The sequence below is a fragment of the Camelus ferus genome, chromosome 10 (assembly GCF_009834535.1).
Source record: "Camelus ferus isolate YT-003-E chromosome 10, BCGSAC_Cfer_1.0, whole genome shotgun sequence".
Lineage (NCBI taxonomy): Eukaryota > Metazoa > Chordata > Mammalia > Artiodactyla > Camelidae > Camelus > Camelus ferus.
Genome location: NC_045705.1, coordinates 8,257,747 through 8,274,338, shown reverse-complemented (window position 1 = coordinate 8,274,338; position 16,592 = coordinate 8,257,747). Strand labels below are relative to the sequence as shown.

Here is a 16,592-nt window from a genome sequence, read left to right as displayed (position 1 = left end):
CTTCCAGAACCAGAACCACAGCAGCCAGGTGGGGAGGGAGCAAGGGAATAAATCCTTTCTCTTCCCTCCTCCCACTGGCTGCCCCACTCAGAAGGCAGAGGGCAAGAGAGCTCAGATGATTTGGTCCCTAGAAATCAGCATCCTGGGACGGAGGAGAGTGGAGCACAGACCTGGGAGGCCAATGGAGACCACCCAATGCAGGAGCTATGAGGTTGCAGCTGGGCCTGGGCCCCGAGATAGGACATAAGTGTCAGAGAGGAGTGGTGGAGGCGTCCCCAGCCAATGATGAAGCGGGCAGTAAGACAGAGAGAAGCAGGGCAGCGTTTCTATGACAACCATGTAACTGACACAGCTGGGGGACAGGGATTGTCCTGTTTTGGTTGAATGTACGGGGAGATTTGAGAGAAGAGGTTGGAGGAATTTAAGAGGGGGTGGGGTGTCATGACTGTGCCAGTTTGTCATTTAACCAGCGAGTATAGGATGCTACGGAAGGTGTCAGAAGTGAGATGTGATCCAAAAACGGCATATAGCAAAAATAGACTTCTCTTTCCACACATGAATAAGGCAGGAGATCCATGCTTATCCATTTTGGTGACCAGACTATTAGCTGCTCCAATGGTGGAGGATCCACATGGCCCTATAATAATTTTTTTCTCTCTTGGCATTTTATCACAGCTCTTGCGACGTATGGATAATACCTCTCGCAAAGTATGACTAGCATATGAATAAATTAAGCCCAGCTGGGCCACTCCCAGAGGCCATGTAAGCATTCTGTCTCAGTGCTGTCCATGGACCGCCTGCATCTGCAGTCACTTGGGGCGGTGGTTCAAAATGTACTTTTGAGCCCCACCCCAGGCCCACTGAATACATCTCTGGTGTGAAGCACAGGAATGTGCATTTTTAACAAAGACCAAGTTGCTTCCAATACAAACTGAATTTTGAGAACTACTGATTTAAGGAGACAGCACTCATTTCTTGTAGTAGGTGTCTAGGAAGGGATTCCAATGCACTGGAGACAAATAAAGGATGTAGATGAGAATCTGATCGCCATCTGGTCCAGGAGTTGTCCATTTAGAATCACCCTAGGAAGCTCAAAAAACATCCGGAGCTGATCTCCAAGCACCATCCCCTCCCAGTCAAGATTTGTAAAGCTTCCTGGTGATTCTCACTTGCCGCCAGGCCTGAGAACCTCTGATCTTGTGTGAACTCACAAGGTGAAAAAAATGAGAAAAGGGGAAGTCTCAGCTTAACTGATTTTTCTGAATTCTGCACCACTTGGTCAAATGCTAAGAATAATTGCTCTGGAAAAGAAAGCAGAGTAGAGAGTGGAAAACAGGCTTCAGTGAGTAATGAGGAAGGAAACCAAAGACGGCCAAGGGTGATGTAACCTGAGAAGGTCCTGCAGGTCTGGAGAGGTCTTAAAGGAGTCGGCTGGGCTCCCAGAGGAGCAGACACAGGAGTCCCACGGGTTTGCCATCGAGGTGCCCCTCTCCCCCGGCCTCCTCGCAAGCCCTCCCTTGCCCACACGCAGTGCCAGTTTAGGACTGATGCATTTTTTTCATCCTCTCCTACCTTTATTTTTATTTATTTTTTTTCAAATTTTGAAGAAAAAGGAAGGTCTGACATGAACGCGGAACATCCTTTCATTCCCTCCTGGGTTCCACCTTTTTCCAACTTAGGAGAGAACTCTTAGGCCATTGTTTTTGCTTCTCCACTGTTCGTTGTCACAGAAGCATGCTAAGCACCTGCAGTGTGCACAGCACAGGGAGAGCTGCAGATCCCGCCCCTCCCCCAAGGCAGGGAGGTGTGTGAGCGGCCCGGGGGGAGTCCAGAGACTGGGTGATTCAGGGTGAGGGGGGCGGAGGGCATCGGGGAGGCTCCCTGAGTGCTGGAGGGCTGTTCAGGAAATGAAAAGCCCTGCATTTCTCATTCCTTCAAAAAAAAAGAAAAGAAAAAAAAAAAACAACCCTTTCTAATTCTTCTAAAGCTGTTTCTATTCCCCAGAGGATAAAGGATAGTTATGTGCCAAGCAGGGAGGATTTTTTTTTCTTAACTGGGTAGATGAGAACTCTGTTTACGCCCTTCCTGAGAGCTGGAAGGCCTCGTGGTTTATTCCTCCTCCAATGCCCTCCATCCGTTCTTGCGGCCCCAGTGGCCTCCCGTTCTTTTCTGAAAGGCAGCTCTTTCCGGCGCCGGGTATCTTCCGTGGTCCGACTCCTCAGATCGACTTCACTCTACCGCGTGGGACTGGGCGGAGGGCCTGTCTGCGGCGTCCAGCTCCGGCTCTGATAAGATTATCTGATGTTCCGATTGTCAGCGGCAGGCTTGGTTCCTCGTACGGGGCGCGGGGGAGGGGCGGTCCTCCAACCCACCTGGGGACGGGCAGCGGGGTGAGAGCATCTCTTTAACGTCTGTGTGTGGATTGTAGTTCACAAAGCAAAGACAACACGGGAACACCCACTGTTCAACTCGTCCGATTATGTAACTCTCGTTGAAAAGTAAACCCCAAAGGAGAGAGCCTCGATCCCTCGAGTTACCTAGGCGCTCACTAGGTGGTCCCCTGATCTCTGGATCCTGCCAGAATCGTCTTCAGCATGTGCTTATCCAGTCTCAGCCTAGGATTCTGCCCGGGAAGGAAGCTCCACCCTTCCCGTGGCGAATCAGTGCAAAGCTTCCCAACCAGCGTTTTGATGACCAGCGTTTCCACGGGCAGGTCCTGGAGCAGAACTAGAGGACAGTCTGTCCTCTCTGGAGCCTCTCTTTTCTCGTCTGCAAATCGGAGGAAACCGTGTGTGTATCCGAAGGGTATTGTGGAGCGCAAGTGAGAGGATTCTTCCAACATGTGGAGGTGATCTCACTGGTTGGGAAGGACAGACCCTTCCCCACCTTGACTTTGGTGGTCCGCCTGCCCAGCACAACTATCCCCTCTGTCCGCTACTCCTCGCCACTGTCTACCCTCATGCCAGCCGCCCAGCAGCAGCAGAACCACACCTGGCCCCTCCACCTGCCAGCTGCTGACCTGCTGGACCCAGCCTTCTCCCCGTCCCCAGGTCCCCCGAGCCTGTTTCTCCTCATCTGCACCTGCTTAGTCCCCTCACATCAGCACTGCCATCAGCCGTCACCTGCAGCCCTTGGCCCTTGCCCACCTGGATGCTGACAAGTGCTGAAGCTTTGTTTGTGTCCAGCGGATCACTGTCACTCTCTCAACAAATGGCTCCTCCACTGTCTTCAGTGCCAAACACACTGGTTTCAGTGGTTCAGTGACACTGGTTCCTGAGGTTTGCAAGGATTTTGCAGACCAGGAACCCTCAGGGACAGGGGCTCTGCTCAGTGGCCCCGTGCCCTTCTAGCCACCTTGTCAATCATCCCCCTGAGATGCCCTCAAGCCCCAAGATGCTCCTGTGTACAGAGACCTAGGAAGCCCCACCCTCCCAACACCCCCTCTTCCTTGGGCATGTGGGGGAGGGGCTAGAGGACCATCTTTGATTATCCCTGTAAACCCTGCTTCTCCAGCTAAGACTCTACTCATCTCCTGCCTTTACATAAAGACGTCGCAAACAGGAGGTCTGTTCTGCAGCCTCATCTTGCTCATATCCAGGCATGTCCACAACCTGTCTTCCTTGCTGAGCCCCCCGTGGAACTCACCCTCTGAAGCCTCACTAATGACTCTCTAATCATCAGAGCCCTCAGCCTCTGTCTCCGTCCTTCCCTTCCCTCTCTGTGCAGGTGCCACACACTGTTGGTCATCCTCTAGCTGAAGCTTTGTCCTCCTGACTCTGAAGTGACACTGGACAATCGATTCTCCTGCAGCCCCATCTGTTTCCCAGTTTTCTCTCTGTCCCTGGCACCCCCTCACCCCGCAACTGTCCTCTAGCACAGCCGCTCTGTGGCTTTTTTTTTTTTTTAATTGAAGTACAATCAGTTTACAGTGTTGGGTCAGTTGCCCTGTGGGTCTTGGATGTCCCTTCCTCACCTAGAGGTGTGGGCTGCTGCTGGCTCAGGGCTAGACGCTTTTGAGTCTGAGATGCTGGCCATAAGCCTCGTTGGCTCTGCCACTTACGAATTGGATGACCTTGTACTTGTCACTTACCTGAATTTTAATTTTCCAATGTGTAAAATGGAGATGACGGTAATGCGTACCTGGTAGGGTTGTGTGACGGGTAAGTGGGATGCAGCGGTGCAGGGTTTTCTAAATTATAGTCATTTGCAAACCTGCTTTACAAGACTGACACCTGTGCTGCTGTTTACTTGAAATTTGGGCTTTACTTTGACTTGAAATCAACTCCTTGGAAAACAAATGTAGTCTTATCCTAAATAATAATATCCATGGAACCGTGTGTATGAAATGCTGGCTATGTTTTCCCAGGACACAGTCAACATGAGTGCATAGCTATTAAAGTAGACACATTCATTTGTGTACTTACTATTGTCCTGAGCGCCACAGGGTTACATGCACTGCGGGGCAGATCCTCCCTGAGTCACACCGCAGTGCTCGGGCCCCAGGAAGTGTGTGCACCAGGCTGAGCCTTTGTTGATGTTACTCCTCTGCCTCCAGCGTCACTCTGGCACCCAAGCTCTAGTTCTGTATCTCCAGCTGCTGTAAAATATTTCTGCCGCTCAGTTTCATCTCCTTTAAAGAGCAGCCTGTCCGCTTTCCCTCCACTCCCCTTCATTTCCGGGCGACCTCGGTTCCAGCCTGGGGCATCATCTTTTACCTTCCCCGGACCCTCCTGGATCAGCCACCACCTCCTGAGGCTCCTTCTTTCCAGGATCTTGCACATGCCCTTCCCTTTCCATTCCCTCCATTGCCTCATGGTCCTGGCTTTCCTGTCCAGTGTGGGCAGGTGTCTATCTCTCTGGAATTACACGTCCCTAATGATGCTCTGGCCTCAGAAGCCATAAGGCAATGTCCACTGGGTAACAGGTCAAGTTCAGATTTGGAAGCACAGGGTTGAAAGCATCCAGGAAGCCGAGAGAGCAGTAGTGTGTTATGGTCACTGACGTCAGACCACTTGGGTTTTCGACGTCACCCAGCCTCACCCACAGGGTGACATTGGCACGCTGCTCAATGACTGAGCCTCAGTTACACCTTCTATAAAGTAATAGGGATCCTGTTAGGGTTAAAAAAGATACTTCAGGTAAAGCACATCCCATGGTGCCTGGTACACAGTGAGCGCCCGGTGAGTGGTGGTTATAATTGTTCTATGACTTGTTGTCTATGTATCAGATCATTGATAGTCTGGTCCCTGCTATTCCTTCCAGTTAAGCCTTTCACTTTTCCTTACACAGAATCCTCCTTTCACAGGCTGCTGGTCTTTGCCCCCAAGCCTTTGTATATTGTTAAGCCTGATTGACCTTTCTGTTTCTCCCAATGTATCAAAATCTTGCACATCCTTCTAACCCCCTCTCAGCTTCTGTTTTCTTCAAAAAGTAAAATGTCTTCTCTGACTGCCTTCCTCGTGCCCCTCCTTCCTCTGAAATCTGACTGCTCAAACATTTATTTGGCTCCTAGCTTTATCTGCATTACACTGTTGTTTTTTTCTTGGTTTCCTATTGAGCTTTGTATGTGTCTGTGCATTGTTTCCCTAAGTAGATGGTGAGTTTCTGGATGTGAAGGCTTATGTTGAGGCAGATGAAGCCACGACTGAGAACAGCAGCTAGGGGGCTGGACCTCCTGAGCTCACACTGTGACACCACCACTCACTCACTGTGCGACCTTGAATAAGCTGCGGAATCTTGACGTGTCTCCGTTTCTCCACCTGTCCAATGTGATCATAACAGTACCTAGTGTTTGTGAGTTTGAGTGAATACGTAGTGCACCCACTCACTGATTTATACATGTAAAGTTCTTAGAATAGTGCCCGGCGTGTGGCACTTGATAAATGGTGGTGGTGGTTGTTATTATTACCAGTCCCAATGCTTTCTCCTGCAGTAACGATCACACATAAATACGCTTAATACGTCTTGTGGAATGGGTGAATATTTCCTCTCTAGCCCTCCTTCTCAATTTTCTATTAGTCTATTTTCCTTCCATGCATATTAGCAGGAAAATTGAAAGTCTCCCTTCATTTAATTCCAAAGCAAAAAAGAAATCCCATAGATTTAAATGTCCTTTACTGTCTGGTATAAGGAAATAGACTAGCTCATTGAAAGAACCATTTTTCTTGGTACTGAATTTGAAAAGGAATTTATTATAAGATTATTTATGTGGCAGGATGCTGGTGGAAGGTGGGGGGGCTCATTCTTCTAAAACCTACTTAACATGTTGTGATTAGGAAAGAAAATTTTTCCATTAAACACAGGAGCTGTATCAAATTACATCAGCAGCCCAGGGGGACTGGGCCAGCAAGGGTGATTACACAGAGAGAGCTTTGTACCTGTCCCTCCATCCAGTGACTCCACTGGGAAACCAAAGAGTAAGATTAGTGGTGCTTGCAAATGGGCAAGTATAACCCAGAAATTGTAATCTGAAATTACCTCTGACATCATAGGTGTATTTTTGTCTTTAGGAAGCAGTGTTGCTGGTAATTTACTATAATTGCAATAACCAGATCATTAAACTGTGTCTGCAGAGAGCTTGGAAAAATACATCTGCCTTTTCCATGACAGTGCATCAAAGAATATATTACACTTGTAAATCAAATATCCTTGTTATGTTTAGCACAGTTTTCCATACATGAAAGCTACTGATTTTATTTCGATTTTTCAGATGACTCTTCAACAAATGATATTAAAACATTAATCATCTTTGGATCAGAAGAAAGTTGTGTCATAGGTTAAAAAACTGGTTTGAAGACAGGAAGTATGAGTCATAATGGGCATTTCTCTCAGTGGAGATCAGTTCGCAGACTATTATAAAGCCCTGGGATTCAATATGTTTAATAAATTATATGGTAAAGTGACTTCATAATGTAACATCCACTTTTTAATGACCCCAAGTTGCAAAATAGAGAAGCAGTGGAAATAAATTTCAGTAAGACAGAAATACCTTTGTGAACAATTACAGGTAATAGATAATGCAAAGAACTTGGTAAAAATAAACAAACACCAAACAGAATTAGACTGTTTGTAAGCTGGCTGATGTGATTTGGGAAAGGGCTAGGAGTCCCGGTAGCCTGTTCTTAGTGAGAGACTTCAGCTTGTCAAGTTCTTGACACATGAGTAAAGGTGTTGACAGCTACTGATCTACTTATACCAAACAGTTATCTGAGGGTAGTCTAAATAGAAAAAAAAAAAAAAGATTTAAGTGAAGTAAATAAATTTTGAGATGATAAATCTATAATGAATTACAAAAAGAAACAAGGGATACTTCATGAGAAACTTTATAAACCTTAACTAGTGGGGAAAACAAAGTTCCTGGGCAGATGTGGAATTCCTCTCCTCCCACTACAAACACATACATACGTATACATATATATGTATATATTTAAATTAAATTCATATTTCAGTGAAAAAATAAGAAAGAGAAATTTTCAGGTGCCAGAAATATATAGGAAACCAACAGCCAAAGCTGTGTGGGGGAAGCCACACGGACTCCAGGGGCGGGGGCTTCAGCCTGCCTGGGGACAGTGACACACCCTGTTCATAACAGGGATCTGGAACTGGGCTCACCAAGTAAAGCTGGGCGCTGGCAAGTTGCTGTGGCACTGGTGCAGCAGGCGGGAAAGCTACCTGCGAGTTGTTACAGGAAGTAGCTGTTTATACTGTGTCATTAGTGGAAATGGCCACCCTCCAGAAGTAAGCTTAAAGTCGTCATCTTTCCTTTCAATGGGTCCAAATGTGCACTGCTTTCTCCCTGTGAAAACCCTGAACTGAGAAAATAACTCAGAAACCAGTACAGAATCATTGAACTCTTTAGGGCTCCAACAGAGGCAACTATGAAAGCAGTCCTGTTAGATTTGCCTTTGTTTTCACTTTTGTCTTTTTCAACAAAGCATCATAGACCTCTTATAAGGATGAGCTTACAAGCAGAAATTACAAAGCACTTAAGTATACCCACCGCCTTGAAGTCAGCAACAAAGCAAACTGAAAAAACCAAATAAAATAGACAAATCATAAAAGGACTTTTAAGAATGTCTAAACTATTGAAAGATAAAAAAAAAAGAATTCCACAAGATGAAAATAAAAGGAGGAGAATTTGAAGTAGAACCAAATAGAAATACTAGAAAAGAAAAAAGAATCATTGAAATGAAAAACAAAAAGAAAAAAAGAAAAACACCTCAACAAACTAAACTATAGCTAAAGAGAGATTTAGTGAATGAGAAGATAGATCTGAGGAGCTCACCTTGAATGCAATATAAAGAGTTAATGAGACGTAAAATACGAAAAAGAACATAAGTCACAGAAAGGAAAGAGAGACTTTGATATAATTGGATCCTCAAAGGAGAGAATAGAGGATTCACTGAAGATCAACATATGGTCTTATAAAATATTCTTTGGTATTTTTGTCAGATATTTAAGACTGGCTTAGCTAAACCTTGGGAAATTTCTCTGTTGTTTATTTTGTGTTTTAATTTTGACTAGCAGCATTCACACTGATTTATATACATTAGTGTATTGAACTGAGGTTATGACCAGACAAGCCCAGCCTAGGACACCTGACAGTTTTTCTCCAAGAAGTTTTGCTGTTCTTGCTGTTCTCTGCTACAGCAGCCAGCGTAGAGAAGAAAAAGCAAGTGGCCAAGTGAGGTGCTGAGAGGAACAGTGCCTCCTGGGGACCAGCCAACTGACCACTTTCTAAGGGTAGTAGTAGTAATCTGGAAACTTCTCTAGCCAGTTGCTTCCTGCCTGGTGACTCAGCTTTCATGTGCACATCAAGAGTGTATGTTTAGTTTCTGCTTTGCCTCGGGAGGCCCAGGGCAGGGTGGTGCACAGGCCCATTGTGAAATTGAGCCCTGGCCTTCCTAACCACCTCCATTCAACCGGTCCCATTTCCCACGTGCCTGTGGAGTGTGGGCAGAAATGGCTTAACCTGGTTGCCAGGTACACAGCCGTGGCAGAAAGCTGGAGCCCCCTGAACTCAAGTGGCCTGAGAGGATGCAGAAGCAACCAGCTAAGTCTACTCTGGCCTTGGCAGCTGGGAGATCAGGCTCTGACGTTTGGAAGTAAATCAACCCACAGTCCTGGTTTCTGTCTAAGAGCAAGACATTGTGTTGTCTGTTACACACACACACACACACACACACTCACACACACTCTCTCTCTCATTCTTCTTCTCTTTCCCCCAATCTCTTATCCCTTTCCTTTTCTCCTCCTACCTCACTCTCTTTTCTTCCTTCCCCTTCTTCATCCCAGGATCTCTCTTTTCTCCACTTGTGCTCCACCCTGCCTTCCCCGTAGGCGTTGTTTCTTCGCTAGGTGGCCCTTGGGCTGAAGGTGAACCAGTATGCTGCCCGATGCTCTGTTACATGGCTTCCAACTAAAACACCAGCTCCAGGCTTCCCCTAGGTGGGAGAGAGAAGCTACACCAGGCTCAATGCAGACACAGTACCCTCGTAACCATGGAGAAACAGGCATCTTGAAATTCCTGACCTTCCACCCAAGACTCTACAAGCTTGGCTCTGGGATGTCTCAATCTCATGATTAAGGAACAAGACTGATATTTCCACTGGAGTATATCTTTCAGCTACAGGAGAGCAGCAGCAGAAGCTCTGCAAAATGAATGAGCTTCTTATCTGTGTCCTACAGGGATGTGGTGGGAGTGGGACCATCTAGGATCATTTCCAATGCTAGGGCGGGTGGAAGGAATGGAACAGCTTTGAAGGGTGAGCTATGGATTGCTCCATCAGACTTCAGTGAATATTCCTACTTTTACCCCAACTGGCTCATCCGTTGCCTTCACCAACCCCGTACGTACACGCATGAGCGTGCCTATATCTGCCATTGCAGCACCAGAGAAACACACAGTTGGCTGCCCTCCTGACAGGAGGTGCAGCAGTCCACATGGCCTTGACCTCCCTTGGGTTTAGTGACAGGTTGAGTGAGTGGCACCAACTCTAGGGAATCAATTAGTAAGAATTTACTTATTCTAGTTAGTTTCTTTTTTTTTTTTTTTCCTTTTGAAAGTAACACATAAATAACGTGTGGGTTGATGTGGCTAGGAGAGGTGCAGGGGGAGAAACAAGAATATAGGCCAAAAAAATACCCCTTGTACCCCCAGGAGTCAAACAGCCACAGCAGACATTTTCATGTGTTTCCTGCCAAAGTTTTCTCTTGCCTAGCTTTAGACTTTAAAAAATTGTTATTTAATTTTATAATCTGCCTTTTCCTTTCAACATTCTAACACATAGCTCCCTATCATTACAAATTGTTCATAATTACAAATGCTTCTTAATGGCTTTGAGAGATTTCTTTGATGGATATAAACATCATTTACTTCACTGTTCCCAGTTTTTGAACATGTAGGTTGGTTCAGCTTCCTGCTGTTATAAATACTGCCATGACGACCATCTCACATTGACAAGAGCGCCTAGAGATTCTAGTATGTGTCAGTCCTTGACTGGGTCCTGTAAACAGGGTCCCTGGTGTCAAGGAATTTACAGCCTAGTGTGGGAGCTAAAAAACAGTTCTGGGTCAAGCCTGAGCTCTTTCCTTTCATCCTTTTAGACTGGTAAAGTGAAAGGAAACATTATACTGCTGAATTAAAAAGGAAAAAAAAAGAACTGAGAGATGTCTATATTGATCAATATTGATATAGGCAACATATCTGGATTGACCTAGACAGAAAATGAATTGTTAATAAATAGCAAATGTTATGAGGATATTAGGCTCAAAGAGCAGTTGCTCAGGGGAAGGAATAAATTAGGATTTGGGATTAGCAGATACACACTACTGTATGTAAAATAGATAAACAAGGTCATACGGTATAGCAAAGTATATTGTTACTACAGTATCTTGTAATAACCTATAACGGCGAAGAGTATGTGTAATATATGTATGACTGAATCACTATGCTGTACACCAGAAAGTAACACAACATTGTAAATCAACTATACTTCAATTTAAAATTTTTTTTCAGAAACTAAAAAAAAAAAGAAAAAAAAGGAAAGCAGTAGGTCAAATGTAGGTCAGATTTTAGCTTGATCTGGTAAGTGTCTAATAACTGACAGTAATCTATACATTTCCCACCATTTGCTTTAAATACTCTGATTAGAGTTGACTGTTTTTCATATGTCCCGAAGTACACAAAATTATTAAGAATATATTTGTTAAATTGCAGCCGACATTGGTCGCTGATGATCAGAATGGCGGTTCTGATTTTTATGGGCCTGCTGAGGTCTGCTTTCCTCTGGCTTTCATTTCCGTGATCAGTTTGAATCTCATGGAAAAAGTCTTCCCCAAAAGAGCTATGAGATTTATAAAACCACAGCTGATTGCACACCAACGTCCTGCTGGTGTATTTGTGTGAGTGTACGATGGGGCATGACTGCAGGGCAGGACTGGAGTATACACAGTGCGTGAAATTGGAAACAGCCTGTTTGAAAGATGCTCTCAGACATCAGGACTGTGGGGTATTAGAAGGAAGTGTGTGCACGCTTCCAAACCCAAGCGCTGACGTGTTCATGCAAAAGGGACTTCTCTAGGGTCCTGGCAGAATGATCTGAGGGCACCTGCCTGCTGTGAACAGGGACGCTTCTCAGCAGTTTCTCTCTTCTTTCAGATTGATGATCCCAGCAGCAACCTGGAGGAGGTGACTGAGGAGGCTGACGCCACCACCTCTGCGAACAGCCTGGGAGGCAAGCAAGCCTTGAATGCAGACTACCTGGGTTCTGATTACGAGAGAGGACAGCTGTACCCATTCTCCCTCAGCGGCGACTCCCCCAAGGCCACGTTCACACTCACAAATGCAGCTCCCATGACCCCATCCTTCCAGAAACGGTGGTACATGAATCTCCACAGCCTGATGGACCGGGCCCTGACCCCGCAGTGTGGCGGCGGGGACGAGCTCTACATCCTCACAGGTGCGGTGCCCTCAGACCTCAGAGTCAGAGGCAGAGTGAGCGTCCCGGAGTTCGTATGGCTGGCGGCCTGCTGTGCTGTCCCCGGAGGAGGCTGGGCCATGGGCTTTGTCCAGCATCCCCGGGACGCGGAGGTCATAGAAGATGTGATGGTGAAAGAACTCGAGAAACTGCTTCCGTACAACCCACAGCTGTTCCAGAACAACTGTGGGGAAACTGAACAAGATACAGAGAAAATGAAAAAAATCCTAGAGGTGGTTAACCAGGTCCAGGAGGAAGAGCGGATGGTGCAGTCGAAAGGGAGCGCGAGGGGCACGAGGTCCGCCCTGTTGCCTCCAGAGCCAGCCGGGGAAAGGAGTAGCCTTTTGGGCAAACTCCTGGGCTTCATCGCTACCCCGCTCATCAAGCTTTGCCAATTAATTTATTGCCTGGCCATCGGAGTCCTGAAGTACGTTGTGTATTTCCTGTGGTTTGTCACCAAACAGGTGATTCACGGTATAGAAAGTTCCCTTTACCGCCTGGGCTCAGCCACCATCTCATACTTCTTGACCATCGGGGAGGAGTTGGCGAGCATTCCCTGGAAGGTACTCAAAGTCGTGGTCAGAATCACCAGGGCCATTCTCCGGATCCTCTGTTGCCTGCTCAAGGTTGTGTGCCGCGTCCTGGGCATCCCTGTCCGCGTCCTCGTGGACGTGGCCACTTTCCCTGTGTACACCATAGGCGCAGTTCCAATTGTGTGCCGGGACATCGCCGTGGGCCTTGGTGGCATCATCTCTCTGCTCTTCGACACAGCTTTTGGCACCATGGGTGGCCTTTTTCAGGCCATTTTTACCGTCTGCAAGTGGATTGGGTACAAGATGACTTTCGACAATCCTGGGGAGTTATAAGAACTCAGAAAACAGAGTGCCCAGTCACAGGGAACTTGCTTTTTTTTTTTTTTTTCTTAATAGAGAAAGCTGGAATATTTTGTCTGTTCTGTGGGTTTCTGTTCACTGTCAATTATTATATTTTGGCCTTTGGTGGGAGTGTCTGCATGTTTTTGCAAAGGAAGATGGTACAGTTTAGATGACCCTAGAGAGATGCTCAGGGTGGGATTACGTGTAGGTTGTCGGCTGTGATGTGGGTGAACTTCCAAGCTGCTCAGTTATTCACTGTGACACAGATCACCATGCGAGACATGCTGCTGTTCATTTGTGATCATTAAAAATTACAGGAGAGGGAAGAATGAGAACGAGGACAGCTTTAAACCAAAGTGTTTCCAAGAAAAGGAGAAGGGAATCTCACTCCTCCTATTACTCTCTGGGACTCAAGGCAAAACCGATATAAATATTCCTGGCCAATTCGTTAACATTTGTTTCTCTTTCTCCCCAACTTGGCTGACTTGGTGAAGTGCAGCTCTGCTTCCCTGCTGAGATAACTTTCTTAGGATATGGAATCTGCTATATCCCTTAGCTTTCCATGGCTCCTAAGGGCCTATCAGGTTGGTTTGAGGGGGGGGGTGTTTTGTTTTGTTTTGTTTGCTCCAGAGTTGAATTTTGCATCCTTTTTTTCTATTTTAGGTAATGATAAGCAATTTATGCCAGATGTGGCATAACAAATTCTGAATGCAAGGGAAAAGATTGTTTGCCCCTTGAAAAGTCTAATATAGTCCTCCCAAGTTTAAAGAAGAGAACATAAGAGTCAGACCGCTGCTCTGAGAAGGTGCTGTAGGTCCGAGAGCATCCTTCTCCAAGCTCGGATTAACTTGACATATATTAAATCTCTGGCTGACAAGACTGAGCTCAGAGACCTATATGTCAAGATAATATGAAAATTCATATTCGATAACATCCTAGAGCAGTTTCTCTTACACTTCAAGCAAGTACCCAGCTCAGTAGAACACTCTGACTTCTGTCCTTAAAGGACTGTTTTGGTACCAATGTATAGATGAGAGCCACAGAATAAAAACTCTTCTAGCCATCTAGGGAAAAAAAATCCATACACCTATATATCTAAGTTTGTGTATGTAGAAACTTGATTCAGAATCATTATCTCAGGAAATTACTTTCAGAGTGCGTTTGAGGCTGAAACACCTAACTCTCCCACTAATGCTAGTTCTGTCTGAGAGCTCACCACCAACGTTTTGATCAAGCACTTGTCATTCTAATTCTAGCACTGAAACTGATAATATGGGGAAGCAGAACCTCCCAAACTTTACTCTGCCTTCCACAGCTGAGATGGAACCACCTGGATTTTTCTGAACATCCTCAAGAGTTGCTGGGAGGTAGAAAAGGGCCAAGTGTAAAATGCTGATCTGGGGGAGTGCAGGCCAGCACTCATCTAGAAGTGAGATGCAAAAGCTTGGGGTCCAGAAAGGCAACAGGGAGAGAAGAATGGGCCAACCGTTTGCATCAAGTTGGCGGACAAGAAACGTGAGTGTAATCAGAGTTAATGTTTTGTAGGAGAATCATTGAATTGGACCCAAAGTAGAAGAGCAGCCAGCAAACTACCATCCCCATCAGTTTGTGATGCAGGGCTGGGGAGTGGGGCGCCAGGCCGTGTCCATGTCAGAGGGAGCCGTGCACTAGCTTCTCTAAGACTCTCGTGCGGAGGTTTGCTAATATTTCTGTTTGTGAGCGTAAAAGTCTGTGGTCAGGCTTCCCTTCATTTCTGCAGCGTGAAGGTACGTGGAAGGGTGAGGGTTTGTCTTGTACTGATGGGTCAAGAATCCTGGTGGATGAAAGAAAGGGAATCTCAGAAGGGACCAGAGAGATGGTCTGGCTAACCCCTCATTTGATAAGGAAGCTGAGGTCCAGGGAGACTGGCTGATGGCAGGTCAGGAGCTGGGGTCTTCTGCACCCGTCCCATCACACCTGGGATGTCAGATATATGGTGCTGGAGGTTACCGTGCAGCTGCCTCCCTGGACCGTGGCAGAGTTTTCTCCATCATCCGTCAAACAGGCTAGGCCCTGATGAACCAGCTGGACTGGCCTATGTGATGACGTGATTACCATCCATGCACAGCATCATGCTTACTGCCTCCTGTGGGATCGACATTCCCTCGTCGTGCTTGTTTGCATCCTGTAAGGCCCAAAGGGACTTCCACGGCAGCTTGAGCCCCCTGGCACCGTAGAAGGAGCAGGGCATCCAAACTGCTGCTTGAGAACCATTTGAAAATGTCCTCCTTTTCAGTTCTGGTTGCTTAGTGTCTTATTTATTTATTATGATGTGGCCTTTTTTGGAAATCTGGAAAGGGATAATAAAGCAAAAAATATCCCTAAGTTTAGGCGGCTGAGACTCCACTCTGGACCACTGGTTCGCTGGCTCTGCCGACCCCGTTCCCAGTGAGCTGCTGTGGGCTTTGAGCTGGGAGTTCAGGTTCATGAGCCCCACCTCTGGCTTGAAGATTTTCCTGTGGCTCTGCCATGTCCTCAGGCCCCTGGGGAGGTCAGCCAACTCTTCGTGATTTCGGAGCTGATTTTCTAGTCTGTGGATCAGCCACGCCCTTGGACACTCCTCTTTTCCATTGTGCCTTTTGAGCGTTCGCTTCTCACTCAGCATCAGCACTTGCCCCTAAATGCAGACAAGGGGTTGGGAGAAGGGGCTAGAGTGAAGCAGCAGCCATCCACGCAGTCATTCATCTGTCAAACGTGCACTTGAACACCCAGGTTGCAGAGATCAACAATGCACAGGTCCCACCTTGGAGCGGAGAGAACATGGCGCACTTGATTACCAGCCTGGACCCCGGAGCACAGGAGGGAAAACCAGAAACCATGGACGTCGGGGAGGCCTTTGCAGAGGGTGTGACTAAAGTCAACTTGACATTTTCAAGCTATGTACAATGCTGTGCACCTTGCAATGCTCAATAAAGTGATTGTTGACAACTCACTAGCCTCTTGGTGAAATAGCTAAAGAGTGGTGGTTGAAATGAGGTTTGGGGGGTTATCTGTGATTTTTATTTTTTTCCATTTTTCTTCTTGATCCACATTAACTCAAGCCATTTCCACTCCCATCTGGATTTTGTTTGTTTGGTTTGTCTTCAATTTTGAATCATAGGTGAGAAAACAGAGAGAAGGTTAGATCATGGAAACAGGCCCCAGAACCTCTTTTCCATGTTGTTTCTCTGAAAAGCTATTTGAGATACCAAATATTTGCGATGTGTCCTTCCTAAACAAGCACCTGGGGCTTATTGCTTCACTGGTTCTAAATCACATAGGAAATGTATAGAAACACTCTTATTTGTTTATTCATTAGGAGCCCTTCCCTCCAGTGTGATGAATAACAAGCCATCTCTGCGGGGGTGGGGGGCGGTCCTCTCTGTGGCCTTTAGTAGGGTACCTGCCCTGCCCTGCCCCCAGGTGGAGGTGGCAGTAATTCTCAGCCTGCCTGCCCAGTGTAGGCAGGGTCTCATGGGTCCTTCTGTGCCTGTGCAGCGTTTCAGCTAAGCTCATCACACGGTATGTGCTTGTTAAAACGTCACACGATGAGCCATGTAGTGTGGACTCCTTGGCCTTCATAGATGGGTTTTTCTGAGTTCCCATTGTCTCTTTCTGTAGGTGTTTTCAGATCATGGCTTGATTTCTAATAATTATAAGCAAACCTATTATTTTTAAGCTTACATGTCAACAAGGAAAGTTCTCATGCCCACTTGTCCTT

At 46.5% G+C, this 16,592-nt stretch overlaps 1 protein-coding gene across 1 annotated transcript in view; it reads left to right on the top strand.

The window, feature by feature from the left end:
- Positions 1–15,825, top strand: part of ENDOD1 (endonuclease domain containing 1) — a 30,082-nt gene extending 14,257 nt beyond the window's left edge. Inside the window, 1 exon segment of the mRNA XM_032488300.1 lies at positions 11,660–15,825. Coding sequence (XP_032344191.1) covers positions 11,660–12,844 — 1,185 coding nt within the window. The 3' untranslated portion in view covers positions 12,845–15,825.
- Positions 15,826–16,592: the final 767 nt, after the last annotated feature.